At 48.1% G+C, this 27,721-nt stretch overlaps 1 protein-coding gene across 2 annotated transcripts; it reads right to left on the reverse strand.

The window, feature by feature from the left end:
- Positions 1-204: 204 nt before the first annotated feature.
- aass (aminoadipate-semialdehyde synthase) lies at positions 205-27,368 on the reverse strand. 2 transcript variants are annotated; one of them, XM_080474941.1, is made up of 23 exons: positions 27,261-27,368; positions 26,531-26,765; positions 23,606-23,782; positions 23,398-23,482; positions 22,902-22,969; positions 16,098-16,323; positions 15,598-15,725; positions 15,059-15,204; positions 14,864-14,986; positions 11,404-11,515; positions 11,269-11,328; positions 11,101-11,168; positions 9,869-9,990; positions 9,333-9,462; positions 8,981-9,091; positions 8,797-8,905; positions 8,005-8,145; positions 7,629-7,796; positions 7,378-7,473; positions 5,861-5,976; positions 4,378-4,466; positions 4,117-4,293; positions 205-3,583 (listed from the first exon to the last, which is right to left on the reverse strand). In XM_080474941.1, exons 2-23 carry the CDS (start codon positions 26,747-26,749, stop codon positions 3,465-3,467), a joined length of 2,790 nt encoding a protein of 929 aa, XP_080331067.1. In that variant the 5' UTR covers positions 26,750-26,765; positions 27,261-27,368; the 3' UTR covers positions 205-3,464. The 2 variants fall into 2 exon arrangements, with proteins under 2 accessions (XP_080331067.1, XP_080331066.1); XM_080474940.1 differs by having other exon boundaries at positions 26,531-26,762; positions 27,261-27,366.
- Positions 27,369-27,721: the final 353 nt, after the last annotated feature.

The raw sequence follows: 27,721 nt of genomic DNA on the forward strand, positions 1-27,721 counted from the left end.
AGCGAGTCAGTGACCCAGAGACTCTGTGACTCAATGAGTCAGTGACTTGGTGACCCAGCAAGTCAATGACTCGGTGACCCTGTGAGTCATCAGTTACCCAGCGAGTCAGCGACTCAGTGACCCGCTGGGTCATCAGTTACCCAGCGAGTCAGTGACTCGTTTGATGAACATTGTGACAGAAGTTTGGCGCTGAGCGAATCCATTGGTTTCGAAAACGACTTTTATTAATGCAAACATTTAAAAACTACCAACATTCTAACAAAGCTTTTTTTTTTTTTTTTTTTTAAAACAAAAACAAAAGTTTTAATCACTCAAATCATTTCTGCAGAAAAAGTCTAACAACGTTAAAAAACCCTTGGACACGCCATTCCGAAACACATTGATATATTACTGTAAAAATAGAGATCTTCATATTACTCTACCATTCCAACTGTTAACGAGGCTCGTCGTCTCTCAGCACTCGGCTTCGCACACGCAGGGCGAAACTCGCAGTCGTCGTCAGACTCAAGTGATTCTCACATTTAACATTTGTTCTGTCGGCAGTATTGAGCCATGATTTTCCTTTTAACGTTAAATAAAATGATAGCAGTCATTAGAATACGGCCGGGTGATGAAGTCGTATTCCAAAAACCTGGACACGTCAAACTAACGAAATGTCAAACTAACGAAAACCTGGACACGTCAAACTAACAAAAACCTGGACACGTCAAACTAACGAAAACCTGGACACGTCAAACTAACGAAATGTCAAACTAATGAAAACCTGGACACGTCAAACTAACGAAAACCTGGACACGTCAAACTAACGAAAACCTGGACACGTCAAACTAACGAAAACCTGGACACGTCAAACGAACGAAAACCTGGACACGTCAAACTAACGAAACGTCAAACTAACAAAAACCTGGACACGTCAAACTAACAAAAACCTGGACACGTCAAACTAACGAAACGTCAAACTAACAAAAACCTGGACACGTCAAACTAACAAAAACCTGGACACGTCAAACGAACGAAAACCTGGACACGTCAAACTAACGAAACGTCAAACTAACGAAACGTCAAACTAACGAAATGTCAAAGCAACGAAAACCTGGACACGTGAAACTAACAAAAACCTGGACACGTCAAACTAACGAAAACCTGGACACGTCAAACTAACGAAACGTCAAACTAACAAAAACCTGGACACGTCAAACTAACGAAAACCTGGACATGTCAAACTAACGAAAACCTGGACACGTCAAACTAACGAAAACCTGGACACGTCAAACGAACGAAAACCTGGACACGTCAAACTAATGAAACGTCAAACTAACGAAATGTCAAAGCAACGAAAACCTGGACACGTGAAACTAACAAAAACCTGGACACGTCAAACTAACGAAAACCTGGACACGTCAAACGAACGAAAACCTGGACACGTCAAACTAACGAAACGTCAAACTAACAAAAACATGGACACGTCAAACTAACGAAAACCTGGACACGTCAAACTAACAAAAACCTGGACACGTCAAACTAACAAAAACCTGGACACGCCAAACTAACGAAACGTCAAACTTACGAAAACCTGGACACGTCAAATTAACAAAAACCTGGACACGTCAAACTAACGAAACGTCAAACTAACAAAAACATCAACACGTCAAATTAACAAAAACCTGGACACGTCAAACTAACAAAAACCTGGACACGTCAAACTAACAAAAACCTGGACACGCCAAACTAACGAAACGTCAAACTAACGAAAACCTGGACACGTCAAACTAACAAAAACCTGGACACGTCAAACTAACAAAAACCTGGACACGCCAAACTAACGAAACGTCAAACTTACGAAAACCTGGACACGTCAAACTAACAAAAACATCGACACGTCAAACTAACGAAACGTCAAACTAACGAAACGTCAAACTAACGAAACGTCAAACTAACGAAAACCTGGACACGTCAAATTAACAAAAACCTGGACACGTCAAACTAACGAAACGTCAAACTAACAAAAACATCAACACGTCAAATTAACAAAAACCTGGACACGTCAAACTAACGAAACGTCAAACTAACGAAACGTCTAACTAAAAAAAACTGAAGTGGTTGCATGATTACAAACTTTTTGTCGGTTTTAACTATTTCTTTAGTTACTTCCTTGATTCTCTAAAACAAACCGCATACGAACGTGTGTCTGCTACTTTTAGTTTGCGTCACTGGACATTAACGGGCTTCAGGGCGACCAGGAGCGTCCAGGAGCTAGCTTTTCTTTTTGTAGTGAAATGTCCCAGGTGTAACTTCCTGTTTCCCAGGTGTAACTTCCTGTTTCACCTTGTTAGCTTTCATGGTGAAAAATTAAAAGTAGGATCAAAGCTGTTACATTAGTGTTGAAATTAGAAGCAAAGCAATTTATACACACAAAAACAATTATGTGATTTTTCCCCCCAAAACCAACGTCAGTAAGCCAACATGGCCGTCTTTGGCTTCATTCGTTTCACCAACAGACTTGACGGGGCGACGGAGTCACGACATCAAAACCTCATTGTCACACAAACAATTCATAAATTAAAGGTTTTCTTTACCAATACATTGCTAGATTTGCATCTTGTTCGGGTGGGAAAGTACTCACGCTGCAATACCCAAGATGGACCACTAGAGTTGCTGTTGGAGGTACGTGCAGCTGCTCTACTCATGTAGTGAAAACGGCAATTTACGACTGAAGAGTTTTAAAAAATACCTGGACTGCTGAAGAGTTCGTAATACGGACGTGACGGCTCCGCCCACACGGGAAAAGTTGTGCTCGCCTCACGTGTCCACAGGAGCATTTTGTCCTCGAATGGAAGCCAGCTTGTTGGTGGGCGTGTCCCTTGCAGGCAAACATGGCGGCAAATGTTCCTTGAATACTGAAACAGTTGAGCAAAAATCCTTGTCCCAGACGAAAGAGGAAACGAGCGACGCGAGCACGAATCTCCAGCCTAAACACTCGTAACGTAACGGAGCAGTGCTTTCAGACAGTCGACGACTCGAGAAGGCAACACCAGCGGGGAAAAAAACAACTATCGAGAACGCTTCTCTTTACACACAAAACGAAGCCCAAACCAGGAATCGTCGCCCAAAAGATTCCGCTTCCCGAACCGCCGCACCCTGAAGAGCAACGCTAACGATCCTCTCAAATCCCCGCCGCAGCTCGTTTCCGCCTGTTTTATGAAACCGTGTCTGTACGTTTTAACGCTTTCCATCGCTCAAATATCCGTTTATTCTGCCGGCAGGTCTTTGCCGAAGGACCCGAAGACTGAAGTGTTGAACTTTAAATGATCACAAACTGTTTATTAGCTTAGCTTCAAGCCTGACGAGCGCCAACGACGGGCCACGTTCCAGGAGGTCGAATTCAGTTGGAGAAAAAAGGAAGCCAACGTGGATTTGAGAGGTTCTCGCCAGTATCTCTGGACAAAACTAACGATCCGGGGGTTCTAGTCCTGCAGGGAGCTGTTAGACGTGAAGAACAGCCCTTCCTCCTTCAGCCGGGCTAGCGCCGGCCCGTACACCTCCTTCGTCATCGGGACCACCAGACCCTTCGACGTGATTTCTCCTGCGCGGAGAAAATAATTATCGTTAAACCACAACGTCACTCAAAGTAATGTAAACAGAATTCAGGTAACACCATGTTGTACCACTAGGTGGTGCGGTGAGTCTGATCCGATTCAACACCAGAGGGGAAAAAGCAGCAGGTACAATCAATAAAGTAGAATACTGAATCATCCATTTTTACCGTCCCAACTGGAGCTGCACGATACCACACATTTATTATCACGATACCGACAAGGAACTATCACTGACACCCACTAAACCAAGTTATGTTTCCGTGCGCTATGGATTTAAAAGGTCAGAATAAGAAATACAAAAGAAAACGGCGATTAATCGCCAGCTTGAGTGAAATCTGAACGGATCGATACCAATATCGCAGACGGACGTTTGGCGTGTTCAGGTGATATCGTGCGGCTCACGCCGACGTTTGTGGTAGAAACTACGTGGAAACGTATCGACACTCGTAACGATACCTGCTGAAGAGCGCCGAGACGCCCCCTACCTGTACGTACGGGAACGAGTGTTAGAAGTACTGACCGTCCAGCACCATGCGTGCGGCGATGGCGGCCGGGTAGCCCACGGTCTTGGCCATGGCGGAGAAGCCGCCGGACTCGCCGTACGCCACCAGGCCCAGGTGTCTGGTCTCCAGCTCGCCTCCGGGGTGTCGGATCCCCACGTCGTTCCTCAGGACGATCAGGTCGCGCTCGCCTTTATCTGTGACGGGACGAGAGCGGTCAGCAGGCAGGCGGCGGCCGGCCAGCGGGGCGGCGCCGGCGAGCCGTCCGGGTCTGGACTCACCGAAAGCGAGCTTGGCCTCCAGGTGCTTGGTGAGCGCGGCGAGGACACTGTCGGCGTGCGGCGCCGGCTCGTCGCTCAGCATCCCGAACCTGCAGACACACGGTTCCGTTAGAACCCGGCGACCTTCACTAGCAAATCAAATTCCTCCGAGAAGACAAAACAAAGTGAAGAAGGAGGAGGAGGAGGAGGACGAGGACACCGGACCGATTTAAAAATACCTTTTAACGTTTTTAGCTTTTTCCCCCTTTCTTTCTATTGATTTGTGTTCCTCTTTATCTTTTTTTTTCCCGCCATTATTTTTCTTCCTTTTTCCTCTTCTTCTTTCTCCTCCTCCTCAGTTCCAGCTGACTCAGCTGTTTTGTTTCCATCCCGGAGCTCCGACCAGGAATGACTGTCAGTGTGGAAAGTCTTTCCTAAACAATAACATGCTGAAAGCTCCAGGGAGCGCCCACAGGGGGCGCTGAGGAGCCGCAGGTCAACACCTCTGCTTCAGAGAGAAACACAGTGCCGCGTTATGGCGGCGGCGGCGGCGGCGGCCTTGGTTAAATCTAAAGAGATGAGCTTTTTGTTGCTGCTTTGCAGGTGAATTAAATAAATGAACAAGTCATTCAATTGGAGCCGCGAGGCGCCGGCTTTTCACACGGGGAATTTTTCCAGCCGCTCACTTTTACCACCCAGGGAATTTACATTTCAATGGCGGCGCGGCGCTCTTCCCCTGCACGCCGAACAATGGCGGCGCGGGGCCTTGGCGTGAAGAGACCCTCAGAAAAGTTCACTTGAATTGCAGACCGTGCGCTCCAACGCCACTTCAGCGTGGCGAATCCGCGGCTTCCTCTCCACGCTCCGCCAAGCTAAAAGTCGCTGGCTCCAACGCGACTCCCACCAAACGCCGCCGTCCTGCTGGGATTGTTCTTTTCAAGGTTGGTTCTTCACGCCCAGGACAGCGTCATGTGACGTCACACACCCGGCTCACCGGAGGGTCGGTACCGACCTTTAACCTCTTTATTCATTCCGCTTGAACGAAGCCACGACGTGACGTTTACCGTGCAGAGCGTACGATGAAAACACGAGGTGAACGCCGCGGCGCCGCACCACCGCCGCGGCGCCGTGGTTGACCAAGAATAGCACGTCATGAATTTGAGCCTTTTCCTGCATCTTGGTTGTTCTGGCGGTTTCCTCCTCCTCCTCCTCCTCCTCCTCCTCCTCCTCCTTTTCCTTGTTTCCTTTTTTATTCTTTTCATCTTTTCCTGAAAAAACCCTCAGTAGCATCAATCTCACCATTTCACTTCACCCCCCCCAAAAAAGTACTTTTAAATTTTTTATATATATATATATATTTGTTTTTCCTGCAATCCCAGCTGTTCTCGCCGTTTGACTTTATTCAGCCGAGGTTGGACGTGAAACTGGAATGTACTGCACATCAAATCAAATGAAACGGTTTGGTCGTCGTCACGGAGCCCCAGGAACCGGCCCTGCGTCTCACCATCTCAGAGCGTCCATCCGGTGGTCGTCCCTCCCGACGCGCTCGTAAACGGCGTCCTCGAAGGCGGCGGCAGGCGTGGACGGCGGCAGGCCCAGCCGCTGACACAGCAGTTCTTTCTGCAGAGAGAAGAACGGTTTTAGCGTTTCTTAGCGAGTTTATCGGTGTTTTGATTTGTTCGGCCATTTTGCTTTTCATTTCTTTGCCGCTCTTCCGATGCAACATTTCCGTGACTTTACCTCTTAGTGGTTTATGTAAATGAGTAGATTTGAATTTTCAATCTCAGTGACTTTGGCTTTGTGGATTGTGCCAACAACTTTTTCACAACCAGAGCACCGACCGGAGAACCGAACGGAGAACCGACCGGAGCACCAACCGGAGCACCAACCGGAGCACCAACCGGAGCACCAACTGGAGAACCGACTGGAGCACCAACTGGACCACCAACTGGACCACCAACTGGAGCTCCGACTGGAGAACCAACTGGAGAACCAACTGGAGAACCAACTGGAGAACCAACCGGAGCACCAACCGGAGAATCAACTGGGTCACGAATTGGAGAACCAACTAGATACCAACCGGAGAATCAACCGGGTCAGGAACTGGAGAACCAACTGGAGCACCAACTGGAGAACCAACCAGAGCATCAACCGGGTCACCAACTGGAGCACCAACTGGAGAACCAACCAGAGCACCAACTGGAGAACACCGTAGCACCAAGTAGAGAACCAACCGGGTCACCAATTGGGTCACCAACCAGAGAATCAACCGGGTCACGAACTGGAGAACCAATCAGAGCACCAACTGGAGAACCAACCAGAGCACCAACTGGAGAACACCAGAGCACCAAGTAGAGAACCAACCGGGTCACCAATTGGGTCACCAACTGGAGCACCAACCGGGTCACGAACTGGAGAACCAATCAGAGCACCAACTGGAGAACCAACCAGAGCACCAACTGGAGAACACCGGAGCACCAAGTAGAGAACTAACCGGGTCACCAATTGGGTCACCAACTGGAGCACCAACCGGAGCACCAACCGGAGAATCAACCGGAGAATCAACAGGGTCACGAACTGGAGAACCAACTGGAGAACCAACTAACTGGAGCACCAACTGGAGTACCAACTGGAGCACCAACCGGAGAACCAACTGGAGCACCAACTTGAGAACCAACCGGAGCACCAACTGGAGAACACCGGAGCACCAAGTAGAGAACCAATCGGGTCACCAACTGGAGAACCAACCAGAGCACCAACTGGAGAACACCGGAGCACCAAGTAGAGAACCAACCGGGTCACCAACTGGAGGACCAACTGGAACACCGCTCACCGGCTGGTTGAAGCACCTATTGGAGCTGTGGTTTGAGCACCGGCTGGTTGGAGCATCAGTTGGAGCACTGGCTGGTTGGAGCACTGGCTGGTTGGAGCATCAGTTGGAGCACTGGCTGGTTGGAGCACCGCTCCACGAGTTGTTTGGTCTCAGCAGGATGATGGAGAGTGTGAAGACGTTATTCTCACCCAGGACACCGGAGAAGACGAGTTCTGCAGGACGGGACTCGGCTCGCCGTCGATCAGACCCAGACGCACAAAACCGCTCATGGTCCTGGAGAAACCCTGAAGACCAGAAAGAGGAACCAGGAACCAGGAGGAGGAACCAGGAACGAGGAGGAGAAAAAAGGAGGGTTAGAAAGTCATTTGGTTGTGTGTGTGTGTGTGTGTGTGTGTGTGTGTGTGTGTGTGTGTGTGTGTGTGTGTGTGTGTGTGTATACCTGGAAGCGCAGTGTTCCTCTGATCAGTGTGTGCGCGGTCTGGATGCCGTACAACTCGGCGTACTTGGTGCTGTCTCGGTTGGGAAAACCCTCCAGCCTGAACCCGGGCAGGAAGTCCATCGGCGAGGCGGCGTCCATCAGAGCGCCACCGGCCGGAACACTCACCACCTGCACACACACACACACAACAGGAGTGACACACACACACACACACACACACACACACACACACACACACACACACACACACACACACACACACACACACACACACACACACACACACACACACACACACACACACACACACACACACACACACACACACACACACACACACACACACACACACACACACACACACACACACACACACCTGTTTGTCTCGGAGGAAGATGGCGTTGCTGACAGTGTTGAGCAGCACGCCGTAGGGGCTCCAGCTGAACTTGTAGCGCAGCGGGTTGTCGGAGCACTCAGGGGCCGGGAGGCCGCCGCAGAACGAGCTGTAGGACTCCACCTGGTGGATTCACCCAGTCACAACACGTTAACACAGTCACAGCATGTTAACAGTCACAACACTTTAACTCAGTGACAACACGTTAATACAGTCAAAACATATTAAAATAGTCATAACACGTTAACACGTTCACTAAATCACAACATGTTCACCCAGTCACAATAGCTTCACCCAGTCACAACACGTTAACACATTCACCCACTAACAACACGTTCACCCAGTCACAACACGTTCACACAGTCACAACACGTTAACACATTCACCCACTAACAACACGTTCACCCAGTCACAACACGTTCACACAGTCACAACACGTTAATACGTTCACCCAGTCACAACACGTTAACAGTCACAACACGTTCACACAGTCACAACACGTTCACACAGTCACCCAGTCACAACACGTTCACCCAGTCACAACACGTTCACACAGTCACAACACGTTCACACAGTCACAACACGTTCACACAGTCACAACACGTTAATACGTTCACCCAGTCACAATACGTTAACACAGTCACAACACATTAACACCGTCACAACACGTTCACCCAGTCACTACACGGTAACACAGTCACAACACGTCAACACGTTCACCCAGTCACAACACGTTAACATGTTAATGAGTTCAGGTGAGTCCAGGTGACTCACGGTGCAGCCGTCAGCTCGGGCCTGGTCGATACACTCCATGGCCAGCATGTGGTCGATACCCGGATCCAGTCCCATCTCGTTCACGATGGTGATTCCTGCTTCCTCCACGCTGACACACACACGGACAGTTACCTTTGACCTCTGACCTTTGGTGTGGAGGTTAAAGAGGTCGTGGGTGTGTTACCTGCTCTGCAGCTCCTTCATGGCCGGACTCAGGTAGCTTGCTGTCACCATGTTGACCTTGTTCTTGATGCACTGTTTGGCGACGAGCGGGTGGAAGGAGTACGGCAGCATGCTGAGGACGGGAGCAGGCTCGTTAGCATGCCATGTAGCATTGCTAGCATGTAGCATCACTACTGTGAGAGCACAGACACTTGTTAGCATGTAGCATCGCTACTGTGAGAGCCTCGACGCTCGTTAGCACGTAGCATCGCTACTGTGTGAGCTCCAAGGCTCGTTAGCATGTAGCATCACAACTGTGTGAGCCCCGACACTTGTTCTGACCCAAAGCGGTGGCGGCGGTGGCGAAGGCGTACCTGATGACGACATGGTGGTCTTTGACCAGAGAGTCCAGGTGAGTCTCCTGGCTGCTGGCGTCCAGCGTCACGGCGATGGTGTTGGGATATTTGGCTGCCAACTCCTCGGCCTGCTTCAGGAGCGCAGACGCTGGACGCCAACCAGGAGAACATTGTTAAAAAACTGTTTCAACAGCTCAAACTTAAAAAAACGGCTAACCTTCTATAAAAACAATAAAACAACTTTAAAAGGTCATAAATGACTAAAAGTGGCTGAATATGGTACGACAGCTTAAATGGCTAAACAAGCTAAAAAAAAAAGGCTAAAAAGGTTAAACAAGCTAAAAGTGGAAAAAAAACGAGGAAACAAGCTAATAAATGCTAAAACTGTTAAGGTGGTCAAAGCAATATATTAAAATGAAAGTTTAAAGGTGTGCTCGCCTCGTTTGGTGGAAGTTCTGAGGTTGTGGTGTGAAGACGGAGTCCCGCCGGGTTAGGGTTAGAGTTAGGGTTAGGGTTAGGGTTAGGGTTAGAGTTAGAGTTAGGGTGAGACTCACCCACAGTGACCTGGGTCTTCTCGTCCCGGGTCAGGTACTCCACTACCGGTCCAGAAACGTAGCCCGAGCCCAGCAGCAGGACGCGCTTCATCCCGCTCTTCTTCAGGATCTGAGCTTTTTCCCTGCAGCAGGAACATCGGCGTGTGAGCGACACTCGGAGACGTTAACGAGTTCATCACGCTCATCTCACTAAACATCAAGCTTCTAATAGGGAAACTCTTCACTGTGACCCGACCCCAATGCTAACCCTGATGCTAAACCTGACTCCAATGCTAACCCTGACGCCAATGCTAACATTAATGCTAAACCTGACTCCAATGCTAACCCCGATGCTAACCCTGACTCCAATGCTAATCCTGATGCTAAGCCTGACCTTAATGCTAAACTTAACCCTAATGCTAAACCTGACCCTAATGCTAAACCTGACTCCAATGCTAACCCTAATGCTAAACCTGACCCTAATGCTAAACTTAACCCTAATGCTAAACCTGACCCTAATGCTAAACCTGACTCCAATGCTAACCCTAATGCTAACCCTGACCCTCCTGCTCCACCTCCTCCTGCTCCACCTCCTCCTCCTCCACCTCCTCCTGATGGAGATCAGCCACCTGGAGGACAGGTACAGAGGCTAAAGCCTCCACCTGGATGTCAGCAAGACCAAGGAGCTGATTGTGAATTACAGCAAAAACCAGTAGGGGGCGGAGCAGCAGAACCAGAACCACCCTCCCCGACAGACCATCAGAACCAGAACCACCCAACTGATGGACTATCAGAACCAGAACCACCCCCCTGACGGACCATCAGAACCAGAAGCACACACCTGACGGACCATCAGAACCAGAACCACCCCCCCACCCCACCCCCCCCGACGGACCATCACAACGTGAGAAGAAAAGAGTTTCTAACGCGTTCTGCAGCGAGCTAGCCCGTTAGAACGCTAGCCAAGCAAGTTGCTAATGAGACGGCGGACAGCAGGGGGCAGCACTGCACAGGAACAACCACAAAGGTCAAAGGTTAGTCAAGGTTAGTCTAGATCCTCTAACCCTCTAAGCTAGGGTCGAGGACGGAGAGAGGAACTGCAGGAACAGACGTTACCTGTGTTGTGATCTTTTAACATTTCATCCTTCAGCTCGGAGACATAGTGACATTTGAAAAGGTGGTGAACGTGAAAAAAGAAGCTGGAGTACTACAAAGAACGACACGGGGCAGAAACAAACAGGAAGCAGCTTCACCTTCGTTCTCTGAGCTTCTCGATGTATTCAAACTTGGGGGTGAGGACTCCGTTAGAGGTGATCACAGCCTGCAGCAGCAGAGTCAAACAACCCAGGTTGATCAAATATTCCATCAACGTGAACACAAACACATGGCGACGTGACGACAAGCTGCCAAAACAAACTCACGTCTCGGACTTGTGGCGTGAACTCCTCCTCCTCCAGCGGTCTGGTGGCGTCCGACGGCAGCTGGGGATCAAAACACTGTCAGCATTTCAGCAGGACATCGTGGTCCGACGTGACGCCGCCGCCGCCGAGTCTTACCATCTCCCAGATGTAGGGGAAGAGTCGGTCCCCGAAGTACTCCGTGGCCTCGATGGGCAGCTGAGCCGGAAGGTTGTCGATGGAGCACATGAGGATCCCGTTTCCCTCCACGCTGCAGGACGACACAACGTTGATATACGTTTTCAAGGTTTTAATAAACAAGGGGTTTTATTTGTTTGAGTTTGGGGGGCTTTTGTTTTGGAAAGCCAAGTAAGCCCGATATATCCATTTCGAAGATTTTTATTCTCATTGTAATAATCAAGGCCTTATTTTTGGAAGGACTTTGGGGCTTTTATTTTGAAAGTCAGGACATGAAGGTTGGACTGGTGTGTGAATTACACAACGCTGTTGTCCCAGGCTGCAGGTGATGATGTCATCCAGTGGCAGACGGATTTTAACTCCATGGTTTGGAAACAACTCCTCGGAATCCACAGTTTCGGGGCAGACTTTGTGATAAAGTTATAATTTCTTCGGAGGAAAATGTGTTTTCTTTCAGCCTGTGTGAGTTTGAATGCAGTCACTTACTTTAGACACTAAGAAATCAACTTTTCATCAGAAGAGTCTCCTCTGTCATTTAATCGTGTTTCGCAGCCGATACGATATTCGCCCTCAGAGGAGAGAGCGTTTGTGTGGGGTCCATATTGGCATGGACATTTTATTTTGGAAGAAAAAATTGCGGACTTCCTGTTGGATTTAGGTCAGGGGTGTCTTGACGAGACAAACAATTGAGTTTTGGTTTGCTCTCACTACTACATTCCTACGGGCCGTGGTGGCTGTTCTAGTGTTTGTAGGTGGCGCTAGAGAGCACATTTTCTTACATTTTTCGCCAGTCTTGATGAGCCTGCCAAATACACTATGAAATCAAACTTCTTCCAGTCCTATGAAACGACTGATGGGACTCATTTTCACTGACTTGCGTTGTGAACTGAAATGATTTTAGCTTTAACGCTGTGGTGAGAAACCCAGTCAACGGCAAACTAAACAAAACAACAACAAAAACACGCCTGGGAAAGTTAACATGATGTTCCTCAGCTTGATGGGAGTCTACTCCGTTGATTGGACCTGATCTCATCATCATCCTCAGTGGAGGAAGAACTGGACGAGTCACTCTGACCAGACAGACCCCCCCACAGCCCTCGCTGATTTGCTTTGTATTGCTTTTGTCTTTTCCAGACGGCTGGACTCGTCCAGTAAATACAATGACAAAAAGCAAATGGAAAAGACAAAGACAAAACAGGAGACGCGTTGACAAAAGGAAATGAGCAAAGACAAGATAGAAAAAGAACATGACTACCTTTGTATACTTTTGGTATTATTGATTCTCTTTATATTTCCACATTTATTTCCTTTTAATTTTGGCACTCCTGGGATTCCATACAGGACAAAGACCAAAGAGCCGGAAAACATTGAGTCTCCTCGTCGCTCTATTGCAGTTTTTTTTCACGTCCGTCTTGTTTTAGTCCGGAGCCCCGGAGTGGACATAGAGTAAAATAATAATAATAATAATAATAACGTGAATGATCTCGGGTCTTATTTTTCACCATTCCAACATTCCATAGTGACTTTCTGCTCCTTTCACTTTATTTCTGGACGTGTCTGAATCAAAAGCTTCAACATGGAGGAATGGAGGTGTAGAATGATAGAACGCTGCTCTACAGCCGTTTCCATGGTAACCTAGGTAAACACTCTGATTAAAGTTCTCTTTCACATGAAGCCATTAAAAGGCTCATTTTAGCTCTAAAAACTCCAAGTTATTATTTACAGTAGTTTGTAGTTTGTTTAGTAGTTCCTGAGGAACCAGAAGTCTGGCTTCATTATAAAGAAGTTCTGTGGAGCGTCTCATGGCGGAGCGCCCCCTGCTGCCTCATGCAGACCTCAGCCTGCGGTCAGAACGGCACACAAGACCTGGAGGTGAACGAAGTTACAATGACGTCACCATGAAAAGCCTGAAAACAACTGATTCTAGATTCTAGATCCACCAGCTGACTGACAGCAGGAACTCTGCACCTCGAGAGCCGCGGATTAAATTATCTCCGCCATCGCGGATTAAATGATCTCCTTCCCTCCTATTATTAACTTCAGGGAACAACTTATTATTTCGTTCCCACACATTATTTTTTATTTTATTCTCTATAACCACTCCGGGGCTCCGTGTTCACTGTAGAGTTCAGAAAGCCGGTTCAGCGTCTCTTCCTCCTCGTAGGTAGAGATAGCTCCAGTGATAGCTCCGCCCCCAGCTGATGACGTGTCAGATCCCCCTCTGGCCCCGCAATGAAGTGGGGCCAGCTAAAAACCGGTTTAGCCCCTGATGGGCCGGGGCTTTGGTGGTGGAAAGACAAAGAACTGATGCTAAGTCTGGCCCTGGACCAGAACTAGAACCTGGTTCTTTCTGCTGGAAAAGCCCCCTCAGAGCTCCAGAGCTCCTCTGTGGTGAGGAGAACCTTCCAGAAAGACGACCATCTCTGCAGCAATCCACCAATCAGGCCCTGATGGCAGAGCGGCCATGAAGCCCCTCCTCACTAAAAGGCTCAGAGTTTAGCAGAAGACCCTCGAAGGATCTCAGACCATTAGGAACTGAAACTCTGGTCTGGAGAGACAAAGACTCTTGGTGTGAACGTTCACCGTTCACCACCAGGCCAACAGCATCCTACAGTGGAGCATGGTGGAGGCAGCATCATGCTAGTGGAGCGAGGTGGAGGCAGCATCATGCTAGTGGAGCGAGGTGGAGGCAGCATCATGCGAGGTGGAGGCAGCATCATGCTAGTGGAGCGAGGTGGAGGCAGCATCATGCGAGGTGGAGGCAGCATCATGCTAGTGGAGCGAGGTGGAGGCAGCATCATGCTAGTGGAGCGAGGTGGAGGCAGCATCATGCTAGTGGAGCGAGGTGGAGGCAGCATCATGCGAGGTGGAGGCAGCATCATGCTAGTGGAGCGAGGTGGAGGCAGCATCATGCTAGTGGAGCGAGGTGGAGGCAGCATCATGCTAGTGGAGCGAGGTGGAGGCAGCATCATGCTAGTGGAGCATGGTGGAGGCAGCATCATGCTAGTGGAGCGAGGTGGAGGCAGCATCATGCTAGTGGAGCATGGTGGAGGCAGCATCATGCTAGTGGAGCGAGGTGGAGGCAGCATCATGCTAGTGGAGCATGGTGGAGGCAGCATCATGCTAGTGGAGCGAGGTGGAGGCAGCATCATGCTAGTGGAGTGCGGTGGAGGCAGCATCATGCTAGGCAGTATCATGCCAAGTAGCATTGCTGGTGTGTGAGCCGTAAAGCTCATTAGCATGTAGCATTGCTGGTGTGTGAGCCGTAGAGCTCATTAGCATGTTGCATTGCTGGTGTGTGAGCCCTGAAGCTCATTAGCATGTAGCATTGCTGGTGTGTGAGCCGTAGAGCTCATTAGCATGTTGCATTGCTGGTGTTTGAGCCCTGGAGCTCAATAGCATGTAGCATGTCATCTGGTACCTGTCGTGGTCGATGTGCTGGTCGGCGTCGTACGTGCAGAACGGCTTATCGATGGTGGTGCACTCGTTCATGAACTCGATGGATCCCCCGGTGTCCGCCGAGATGTCGCAGATGGCGAGCAGCCTGCGGACAGGAAGTGACGTCCATGTTGAGAGCTACTGCATGGCCACGGCGATGGAAGGTGGCGGGTCTTACTTGTGAGGAAGCTGCGGCGAGCCCTCGTCTTGAAACGAGTGTTTGGGCGGTCTCATGAGGCGCTGGGCGTCGACACGGCGGAGGAGCCGCGGCGTGTGCCGGTCCCAGTAGATCCCGTTGATCAGGCAGTTTGTGTAGGGCGCCACCTGCAGGCCACATGACGATTTCGTCTCCACTACCGATACGAACATTTCCAACGAATGCAGTTCAAACTCTGAACACCAGAGTTCTGGAAAACACTGTTAATTTAGCCACTAGTGATTAGCAGCTAACTGCCGTTAATTTTAGCAGTTAGCGGCTAACCGCTTGTGGCTGAATTTAACAGCGTTGGTTTATGATATTGTCGTCAACACAGGAGGCAGTTAGCCGCTAAACACTGGTGGCTAAATTTAATGGCTGAATAAGTTTACGTGTCTAATTAATGCAAAAAACACAAAAAACACAAATTCTGACAAATTCTGCGAAACACGGCGACAGGATGCTGAGTGTTTGGTGTCACGTCGTCATCGGGCCAAGTGACACGAGCAGCCGGAACTCACGCTGGTCCTAAAGTGCGACGTGTAGAGTTCTGGGTGGTTCTCGTACTCCATGGGGTCGTAGAGGCCGTCGCTCTTCCTCATCAGGTGGTGGTGGCGGCTCAGCACCGTGGCGAACACTTTGGTCATGTCTGCACAACAAACACACAAAGGGACAAGAACAAACAGGAGGTGGGCAGGGCGGAGGAGAGTCGTTCTGCTGGAGAAAGTCGTCGGGGCGGAGGGGAGTCGTTCTGCTGGAGAAAGTCGTCGGGGCGGAGGGGAGTCGTTCTGCTGGAGAAAGTCGTCGGGGCGGAGGAGAGTCGTTCTGCTGGAGAAAGTCGTCAGGGTGGAGGAGAGTCGTTCTGCTGGAGAAAGTCGTCGGGGCGGAGGAGAGTCGTTCTGCTGGAGAAAGTCGTCAGGGTGGAGGAGTCGTTCTGCTGGAGAAAGTCGTCAGGGCGTAGGAGAGTCGTTCTGCTGGAGAAAGTCGTCAGGAACAGGAAGTGGGCAGGGCGGGTCGGTACCTCCGGTCTGGCAGACGTCCTTCAGCTCGTGAGGCTCCACGTACTCCACAGGAAGCTCGTTGATGATGTCCTGCGCTCCCTTGGAGACGTTCCCGGTGCCGGTGAAGCAGAACGTGACCGGCCCGATGGACTTGGGCATGAGGCCCGTGGAGATCTCGTACCCACAATCCCTCACGGCCTGGACGGCCTGGCTGACGTTGCGGTAGTTGTGGGCCATGCCGATGTGCTGCGGCGACACCAGGTCAAACATTTCACCTTAATGTAGTTACATCTTGAAAGGATTACTTCAATCCTGGAATTACTTCTTAAGATTATTGGCAAAACGTTATTACAACATTGTTATTACATTATTGGCATATTACGAGCTTCATTACACGGAAACCAGACCTTATTGCTTATTCTTCTCCAAAACCTTTTTAAAAACACAAAAACGTGTAAAACTGACCGGATTTATATGGATTTCATAATTTAGAGGCCAAAAATGTGCTTAATGGTTAAAACAAGAAAAGGTTAACCTCTTAAGACGGCTTGGAAGAACTAAAAACAGTCAAAACAGTGAAAATAATGAAAAAGGATAAAAGCGGATAAATAAAAAAAAAAAAATGGTAAAAACTGGTGAAAAAAGGTTTAAAACAGATACAAATGATTAGAACAGTTAAAAAGGCTAAAAGGTGACGTCCGGTGAGCGCGGACGATGTTGGACGTGTTTTGCGGTGGCTCCCGGGGAATGTGCGGATTGTTTCTGTTTATTAGCCGTTCATGTTTGTCCAACGTTCATCCCGGTCTCGTGTCGAGCTAACTCTGCTCTACTGCACTTGTTGGTGGCCAAACCAAGAGAAATGAGCTCTCGGCTGAGAAGCGAGCCACCAAAGTCCAGCCGCGGGAGGCCACCGCGTCAATCCCCGCAAACCGAGTCACCGCAGAGGCTAGGCGCTAACGGGGATATGCTGCGCCGCATGAAGGACATGATGGATCATCTACCGGCCGAAATTCTCACAAAATTTGAGCTTCTGATATCGGGGACCGTGAAGAGAGAAGTGAGAACCGCCTGAGAACCGCCTTGACAAGCGAGACTACCTCGGACCCAGAGCGCTCAGCTAACGAACATGAGGACCAGCTAACTAGCCGACAAGCTAACGTTGCAGCGCTCACTGCCACGGTTGAGTCTTTGAGTGAGAAGTGTGAAGAAATGGAGGCGCGCTCCAGGTGGAACAACATGAGACCAGGAGGTGTGCCAGAGGGATCCGAGGGGACCCGTCCGACAGAGTTCACAGCTCTGCTGGGGCTCCCGTCTCAACCCGGGCAGGACCGGGCTCATCGCACACCGCGCGCCGAACCAAAGGAGAGTGAGCCGCCGCGTCCGACGGTCATCGGGGGGCCAGTTTCAAGTGAGGATGGACATCTTGCGTCGTGCTGGAGAGGCTGCCGCTCTGACGCACAACGGGAAGAAGCTGCACATCTTCCCAGATTCCCCCGGGCGGGGGCCTAAGCGGAGGGCCGCCAGCGCCGCTCATCAAAGTGAAGAAGGATTGGGTCTCCGGTATCGGGCTCCTCTCCACATCACCGTGTCGAGCGGCCAGACGCCGGATCAGACTTTGGGTTTGTAAAGGAAAAGGCTCAAGGTGACTGGTGAGCCGGCTGGAGCTGCGAGCCTGTTCCATCATGACCAGAGACGTAGCTGAACGCTGGGGGATGTTTACAGACGCTGGTAGAGCACCACCTAGAGCACTGACAGGAGGGACGGATTATAGTCAGCGGGTGAGGATTTTTTTAATTCTTAAAAACATTTTTTTTTTTTTAATTCTTTGTCTCTTCTAGATTTCTTCCTGTTGAATATTGTATTATTAGTTTTTAGGATTTAATGGTGAACTCTATTTTGATCAATGGCACTAAATTTAGTTGTATGAAAATACCTATTTTTCTGCCATATTCTATTATCATTGTTAGCAATATTATTATTTGTGTTTTGTTATCAAGGACAATTTATACGCACATTCCCTGAGGTCATTTAGTGTGTTCAAGCTACAGGTAACCACAGGTGTAGTCTTAAGGCCCCGGCATCCTCCCTTTTGAACCCATAAGAACAAGAAGAAAATTCGACAGTGACGTCAGCCAGCAGCAGAAAAAATAAAGCTTTTTCGGCAGGACTGTCCATACTCCGATAAGAAGCTGCCGAACTTGCAGGCCACGCCCCCTCACAGCAGGCCACGCCCCCTCACAGCAGGCCACGCCCCCTCACAGCAGGCCACGCCCCCTCACAGCAGGCCACGCCCCCTCACAGCAGGCACAAGTCTGTGAAGCGGCCTTTAAACTTTTCAGCTGCACAGTTTATTTCTGGCCTCCAGTGCTTTCAGAAATACATTTCTCTGAACTTTTTCAGTTATAAAAAAGTTTTTGTCCGAGCGCGATGTTAGTCCAGTTTTAACTCCAGGAGCTGACAGCTGTTCGTGATGCGTTCAGGTGCATCACGTCAGCTTACACTCCGACATTTTAACGAGCTGCGGCGCTCGTACAGTAGCGCTGTTACAAGCTAAATATGATTAAAATATTATCGATAGTCATGAGCGAACTAGAACACGCATGCGCAGCACACGGCAGTTCAGAAGTTTCGGCAGCTCCTACATAGTTCGGCCAGGGCGGTTGGCACAGCCCAAACTAATTTGTTCGGCCAGAAGGAGCTGGCCGAAGGAAATGACGTCATTTTATTCGACAGGACCCCGCACTGCCGAACTTTCGTCTTGTTCTTATGGAGTATGAAGAGGCCTTTAGTTGGGGGTAAGAGAGCACCATTGTAAGGACGCCTCTGCTCGGTGAGGTTGGGGGGGGGGTTGTTTAGTTCTGGTAGGGACTGCGGTGGCACATATCTCATGTTCTCCAAGCGTACATATTTACTCCCTTTGTTTTACCTCTCTGCCCATTCCTTTATCCCACACCAGAGTCCTCTGGCCCAGCCTAACATGTCACCGCCCGTAGAAGGTGGAGATATTAAATTTGTTAGCTTGAACTGTAAAGCCTGAATAATCCGATTAAACGTAGTAAAGTTCTACATTATCTACGGCACCTTGAAGCTTATGTTATTTATCTGCAGGAAACTCACTTCAGAAATCCTGATAGTTGGTTGAAACGTGGCTGGGTCGGAATATGTCTTTCCTCCTTTTCCAGTAGGGCAGGAGGGGTTGCCATACTTTTATATAAGGTTAATCCTTTTGCTCATCATAAAATAATCTCTGATCCCACTGGCAGATTTCTTATTGTTATGGGGCAACTGTATGATGCTAAGGTAGACCTTGTAAACGTGTACGCTCCCTACTGCAATGACGATGATGATGATGCTTTTTTTAGACGGGTCTTTTCACTACTGCTGGATTTGTCTCAATAGCATGTAATTCTGGGAGGAGACTAATTGTTGGATGGACCCCTCTTTAGATCGCTCTTCTTCTACCCCAGCTACTGTATTCAGTCTAAATTGGCCAAAGTAATCGAATCCTTTATGCTGCTGATTCCTAAGAAGGAATACATGTTCACACACTTTGACTTCATCCTGGTGGACAACGGGTTACTTGCATCTCCAACTGTAAATATGATTCAATTGTTTTGTCAGACCATGCTTCAGTAAATATCGGTTTTCAGAAATGTATTAATACACGGCCACCATGACGCCTTAACACACATTTACTACTAAAGGACGACTTTGTCAAGCTTGTTTCAAAGCACTTCGATTAGGGTTTCTTTTTCCCCCAGCTAAACAAAAGTCCAGACATAAGGGCCTCGGTGTTGTGGGAAACAATGAAAGCTTTTAGAAGAAGGGAAATCATCTCATATGTGGCACACGAAAAGAAACTCGGGAGAGAGAAATTAGTTGAGTAACACAACGCACAACTGCTTTAGTTTCTTTATATGCAGTTTTGGAGCGACCGCTGCTCCAGACACAACATAGCACTGACCTCTGACTTCACTCCAGCTCCAAATCTTATGAGCAGGGGGGACAAGACTAGTAAGTTATTGGCTCATCGGTTGCGACAAACATCTGCATCTCAGCTAATCCCAGGAATCCACACAGGCGCCTGTGTGACATCAGACCCACTACAGATTAACAAACTTTTATGCAATTCTACAAATCGCTATATTCTTCGGACCTGGTCTCGGGTCTCAGTCGATTTCAACTCCTTTTTTTTTTTTAATGAAATTGATATCCCAGTCTTCGATCAGAACGTGGCGAAGGAACCGGAGTATCCTATTACCCTGCTTGAACTGGAGGCGGCGGCCAAATCATTACAAAGTGGGAGAAGTCCGGACGGCTTCCCAGCAGAGTTTTACACAACATCTTGGCAGCAGCTTGCCCCTCATGTGTCAGAAATGTTTACTGAAGCGTTCGTCTCAGCTGGACTCCCACAAACCTTCAATCAGACTCGCAGCTCATGACTCCTAAAAAAGCCAAAGAGCCCTTCACGTGGCTCCTGTCGCCTGTTGGTTCACTAAAGGTTGATTTGAAGTTGTTGTCCAAACTATCGGCCAGACGTTTGGAGCCCATCCTTCCCTCCGTTATTTCTCTGGACCAGACTGGATTCATCCTGAATAGACATTCCTTCTTCAACCTTAGGAGGGTCTTTAATCTGGTTTATAATCCTTCACCTTCTTCTCACCCTGAAGCCTCCATAGCTCTCGATGCAGAAAAGGCATTCGACAGGGTGGAATGGGATTATTTATTTTATACCTCAGGAAGACTCGGGCTGGGGGAAGAACTCATTTCCTGGATTAAACTATTCAATGCGTCTCCGATGGGACCTGTTAGGACAAACAGCACACATCCAGAATACTTCTGGTGATCTGGTTCCACTGGGCCAGGTTGCCCTTTAAGTCCTCTCTTATTTGCTGTTGTGATGGAGCCACTATCGACTGCTGTGAGCTCACATCCTGATCTTTCAGGCAGAATTAGAAGGTGTGGGGTTGAAGATCGCCCTCTATGCAGACGACCTGTTGCTGCTGCTGCCCGACTGATCACGCTTCGGCAGGATTTCTGGATACGAGCTGAATGTCAGCAAAAGTGAAATTTTCCCTGTTAACGCGTATACAAGAGAGTACCCACTTACATATTTGTCATTTAAGACTTCTATTTTTTTTGTTTACCCTGGTGTATATGTAGCGGGTACTTTAAATAATCTTTCTCTGAAAAAAGTTCTTCGGCTGCTTGAACAAACCGAACCCGATTTGGAACGATGGTCTCTCCTTCCTTTGTCTGTTGCCGCCAGAATCAACTCTGTCAAGATGAATGTTTCTCACGTTTCTTCTATCCGTTTCAGTTCATCCCCGTCGAGCTTCCCCTCTCCTTTCTTCACAAAGTAGATAGTCTTATTCTGGAATTTGTGTGGAAGAAGAAGACGCCCAAGGTGGAATGGCATTAACCAGCATGCCGTTTTATTACTGGGCAACAAATATCCTCCCAACCTCCAGACCTGAACCCACTGAGAACCCCTGGACTGTGATCCAGAGGACGATGGACGGTTCTGCACCAGCAGTGGAATAAAGTCACCAAAGAACCACGACAGACTGGTGGAGAGCACGCCGAGACGCATGACAGCTGGGATTCAAAATCAGACTGATTCCACTAAATATTGATTCCTGAACTCTTCCTAAGTTACAACATTAGTATTGTGTTTATAAATGACTATGATCTGGTTTTTCTTCTCATTATTTGTCGTCTGAAAACACTGCATCTTTGTTATTTTAGCCGTTTGTCATTTTCTACAAATAAATGCTCTAAATCACAAGATTTCTATTTGGAATTTGGGAGAAATGTTGTCAGTAGTTTATAGATTTCATTTTACTCAAACACATACCTAGAAGTAGTAAAATCAGAGAAACTGATCATTTTGCAGTCTCTTAATATTTTCCAGAGCTGTATATATAGTTTTATAATTATTTTTTCCTCTATGTCCACTCCGGGGCTCCATAGTCAGTCCTCCACCCTGTCCTTCCTTTGTTCAACTGCTATCATGGTGAGAGTTAACCACTGGTTAACAGTTAGTGGAGGTCTGGAGGTCTGTTAACTTTAACGTCAAGGTTAAATATTAACAGCTGGTTAAAGTTAACAGCTGGTTAAACCCAGTTTAGAACAACCGGGCCCTGGAGGACAAGTCTACTTCTTCTACTCCACTTCAGTCCCGCCTGTGACGTGTGTTTGAGAGTCACTGCCCCCTGCAGGTTGGGAGGGGGAGTGGAGGATAAATGACCCCCAGGTTCTCTGCTGGTTCTGCGTCTCGCCGTGACGGAAGCAAAGTTCACCTTTAATGGTTCTTTATAAATGCTTTTTCACTTTCATTGGTAACTGATTGATACTTTTTCCACTATAACTGGTGTTTTAGTGATACTTTTCAGTTTAATTTGTACTTTATTCATACTATTTCACTATACGGATACTTTATTGACACTTTTTTCACTTAGAAATGTAGCGGACACTTTTTCACTGTGTTGACACTGTTACCTATTACTTAGTAGTGGAAGTATGACGAAGTAGTCAGCGGTGAGAAGCAGACACAAAAAATACCCTCTGGAATATTCTCATGAGTAATACCGTCGTCCATATAACATACAGGAAATATGATATTTACATTAATATCTAATATATTTGTATCTATATTAGAATTTAAATGAATGTTGTCTCCTCTGTCTATTTGCTTCCATCCATCCATCCATCCATCCATCCATCCATCCATCCATCCATCCATCCATCCATCCATCCACCCACTCATTCACCTGGAGGGGGAACAAAGGTGTTAGTGAATGAGTGAAAGGTTTCTTTCTGACCATGAAGGGCGTGTGGTGTCCCAGAGCCAGGAAGCGAAGCCCCAGTCCGTGAAGAATATTGATCATTCCTGCAAACGGTGGCAACACACACCACCGCATTATCTAAACAGTACTGGCAATGAATTGTGTGTGTGTGTGTGTGTGTGTGTGTGTGTGTGTGTGTGTGTGTGTGTGTGTGTGTGTGTGTGTGTGTGTGTGTGTGTGTGTGTGTGTGTGTGAAAGCCAAAACTATGACATTACTATTATCATTATCACTGCTACTATTGTAACTATTTCAACTGATCAGTTAAAAGTTACAATAGTAGCAGCAGTACTTGTTGAAGTCGTTAAAAAAACTGCCAAAAAATCTTAAAAACTTTGAAATGTTGTCAAAAGTAATGAAATATGTGAAAACTGCTAAAACGGAAGGAACAGCTCAAAGCTTCAGTGACATATTTCAGATAATCAGATTTTTTATTGAACAAAGTCCATGGTTGAGTCACCACGGTTCTCATACCTGCCACGCCGGCCCACTGGCCAAACGCCACGATCCGGAAGCCGTTGGCATCCACCATCTTCTCATAGTCGATGAGACGCACTTCCTGAAACGACGAGTTCAAGAATCGGGTTAAATAGTCGAACCTGTTTGGTAAATACTCAAACCTGCAGGTTCGTGGAGGTTAAATATTGAACCATGAACCATATCGGAGGCGGTGCTGACGCACCTTCTTCAGCAGGTCCTCCAGCAGCCCCATGTTGGCCTCCTGGGCCTTGATTGTGTGGGAGAAGAAGGCGTAGGTCTTCCTGGGGAGGACCTTCTCCTCTGGGGGGCGCTTCACGCCCAGGATCAGCGACGCCTCCGAGATGTCCTCCGCCATGACGGCGCCGGCCTTCATGTAGTACTGAAACCACAACGGAACCGGTTGGACCGCGAGCGGCAGCTTCTTTCCAGGTAACGTCCAAACAACAGACACTTTGTCGTCGTGACAAACGTTCCACGTAATGTTGCATAATGTCGGATAACGTTGGATGTCGGATGGGGTTTTTTTGTACTTTATTGGGGAAATTCAGAAATGTAATGGAAATAATGTTGGACGCTGGATATTGTCGTAACTGTTAGATAATGCTGGATAATGTCATAACTGTCGGATAATGTCATAACTGTCGGATAATGTCGGATGTTGGATGATGTCGTAGCTGTCAGATAATATCGGATAATGTCGCAACTGTGGGATAATTTTGGATAATGTCAGATGTTGGATGTTGGATATTGTCGTAACTGTTAGATAATGCTGGATAATGTCATAACTGTCGGATAATGTCATAACTGTCGGATAATGTCATAACTGTCGGATAATGTCGGATGTTGGATGATGTCGTAGCTGTCAGATAATATCGGATAATGTCGCAACTGTGGGATAATTTTGGATAATGTCAGATGTTGGATGTTGGATATTGTCGTAACTGTTAGATAATGCTGGATAATGTCATAACTGTCGGATAATGTCGGATGTTGGATGATGTCGTAGCTGTCAGATAATGTCGGATAATGTCGCAACTGTGGGATAATTTTGGATAATGTCAGATGTTGGATGTTGGATATTGTCGTAACTGTTAGATAATGCTGGATAATGTCATAACTGTCGGATAATGTCTGATGTTGGATGATGTCGTAGCTGTCAGATAATGTCGGATAATGTCGCAACTGTGGGGTAATTTTGGATAATGTCAGATGTTGGATAATGTCGCAACTGTCAGATAATGTTGGAGCTGTCAGATAATGTCATAACTGTTGGATAATGCTGGATAATGTCGGATAATGTTGGATGTCGTATAATGCCGCAACGATCAGATAATGTTGCAACTGTTGGATTGTCGGATAATGTCGTAACTGCCGGATAATGTAACTGTCGCATAATGTTGGATGTTGAATAATGTCGTAAATGTCAGATAATGTCGTTACTGTCGGATGATGTTGGACATTGTCGCAACTGTTGGATAATGTTGTAACTGTCAGATAATGTCGTTACTGGCTAATTATGTCGTAACTGTTGAATAATGCTGGATAATGTCAGATAATGTTGGATGTTGGATAATGTCACAACGGAGAGATATTATCGGATAATGTTGCAACTGTTAGATGTCGGTTATGTTGGATAATGTCAGATCATGTTGCATAATGTCGTAATGGTTGGATATAATGTTGAATGATGTCGTAACTGTTGGATAATGTCAGATAATGTGGGATAGTCGGCGAATATTGGATGTCGGCTAATCTCGCAACTGTCAGATAATGTTGGATAATGTTGTAACTGTCGGATAATGTTGGATGTTAGATAATGTTGGATGTCAAATAATGTCGTAACTGTCAGATAATATCGGATAGTGTGGTAACTGTCAAATAATCTTGTTACTGTCAGATAATGTTGGATGTTGGATAATGTAGATTGTCGGATAATGTCGTAACTGTCGGTTAATGTAACTGTCAGATAATACCGGATAATGTTGCAACTGTTAGATAATGTTGGATATTGTCCACTCTGGTTCCACTCTAGCAGCAGTTTAGCCCCTGATAGGCCGGGGCTTTGGCAGTGGAAAGACAAAGAACTGGTGCTAAATATGGCCCTGGACCAGAACTAGAACCTGGTTCTTTCCGGTGGAAAAGCTCCCGTAGATGGCATCAATCCTCACTGTGAATAAAGTGTTGAATTTGATTGGAGCTTGTTGCGGCCGGTTTTGGTCCACGGGCCTCATGTTTGACAGAAGTAAACTTCACAGCAGCGCCCCCTGCAGGAGGCCGTTCCTCATTAAGGTACGGTAACTGTTAAAAACTCTCTGTGCCCCACTATTGATCTGTTCTTACAGGGTTCCGAGTAAGAGGTTCTACTGAACACATACGTTAGAGCCTTTCAGCAAGGTGGGCGCTGTTTTTTTCATCCGTCTTTTTTGGACGATTGACCGTCCAAAGGACGTCTGGCTGCTTTACACTGTCCAGTGAAACGGAGCTGCCGCTACTTCAGTTGGCTTTAGCAGCAGAAATAATCCCGCCTTAGTCTGTCCCACCGAGACAGTCTGAGTCAAATACCAAGGAGACGGCAAAAAAATGTCTCGAGTCCAGACTCGAGTACTACAGCCCTGAATGTTGGATAATGTGAGAGGGGGAGAGAGAGAGAGAGAGAGCAAGAGAGAGACAGAGCGACAGAGAGAAAGAGAGAGTGAGAGAGAGAGAGAGAAAGAGAGAGAGAAAGAGAGAGACAGAGCGACAGAGAGAAAGAGAGAGAGAAAGAGAGAGAGGACGAGAGAGAGAAAGAGAGAGAGAGAGGACGAGAGCGAAAGACCGAGAGAGAGAAAGAGAGAGAAAACCAGAGACAGAGAGAGAGCGCAAGAGAGAGACAGAGCGACAGAGAGAGAGCGACAGAGAGAGTGAGAGAGAGAGAGTGAGAGACAGAGCGACAGAGAGTGAGAGAGAGAGTGAGAGAGAGCGAGCGACAGAAAGAGAGCGACAGAGAGAGTGAGAGAGAGAGAGTGACAGAAAGAGAGTGACAGAGAGAGAGAGAGCGAGCGACAGAAAGAGAGCGACAGAGAGAGAGAGCGAGCGACAAAAAGAGAGATTCCTCCAGAAGGTTTTTACGTCAACAGGAAGTGGTCACCTTCTCGTGGATGGCGCGGCGGTTGGACGGCTGAACGAGGACTTTGACGCCAGCGTTGGTGAGCTCCTTGACGTGGCGCGGCGCTAGCGGCGCCCGCCGCTCCCACGGGTTGACGTCCTCGCGGCGGATGGCCACGATGGCGCGGTGGTGCTCGTAGCGGCGCGGCATCGCAACGCAGCGCGGCGGTGACTTCCTGTGGCGGCTCAGCGCTCGCAACATGGCGGCAAATGACCTGCTGGACCAGAGACAGAGTGGACACACAAGAGGTCAGAGGTCAAGAGCTACTGCTGGAACAGACCTGCAAGATGCAACACACACACACACACACACACACACACACACACACACGCACACGCACACGCACACGCACACGCACACGGCCCCCCAGTGTGTGAATTCAATGGAGCGCCACAGGTGTTATGCACGGATCTGCTGCCTGACAATTTGACCCCCCCCCCCGGCCCCGTGTCACCGGGGAACACGTCCCCGGGTCTCCATGGTTCCTCCTGGACCGCGTCTCTTCCTCCGGTTCACCTTGTGACACCGCCGAGCCTCGAGACGAACTTTGAGAACCGTGTGGAAACACATTCCGTGTTAGGAAACCCGTCGTGTGACGTCACCGCTCGTACAGCTCTGCAACGCACGTGCACACCGTGTCCCAACTTTTCACGAACTCCACGCACAGTCGGTAAGGCGCGCCGTGACGTCACTCCGCTGTGCGTGGACTCACCTGTGTGTGGCGGCTGGTGCGTCACCTGTCCGCTCCTCCGCTTCACTGCAATGTCCCGCACGCACACACGGCCGCAGTCCTCCGGGTCACCCCACACACCCACGACTCATCCGTTTCCGGTCCTTCACAATAAAAGCTCGAGGTTAAAGCTCTTTAAAGAAAATCCTTTAAATTCTTTAAAACTTTTGTAAATGTTTTTATTCTGCTTTATTTCATCGTCTTTATTTTTTAATGTAATTCGATTCAATGTGCTTGATTTTATTTCTTTATTTATTATTTCCTCAAATTCCAGGTTCAGTTTTATTTAGGGATGTCCCGATCACACTTTTTTGCCCCTGATACGATCCGATTTTTCAGAATTGAGTATCGGCCGATACCGATACTTTCCCGATCCGATACTTACATTGCTATTGCAAATATACTCAATAGTCTATTTTTGGAGCTTGTAGTCCCTGATTGTT

Source organism: Lipophrys pholis (genome assembly GCF_963383615.2).
Source record: "Lipophrys pholis genome assembly, chromosome: 11".
Lineage (NCBI taxonomy): Eukaryota > Metazoa > Chordata > Actinopteri > Blenniiformes > Blenniidae > Lipophrys > Lipophrys pholis.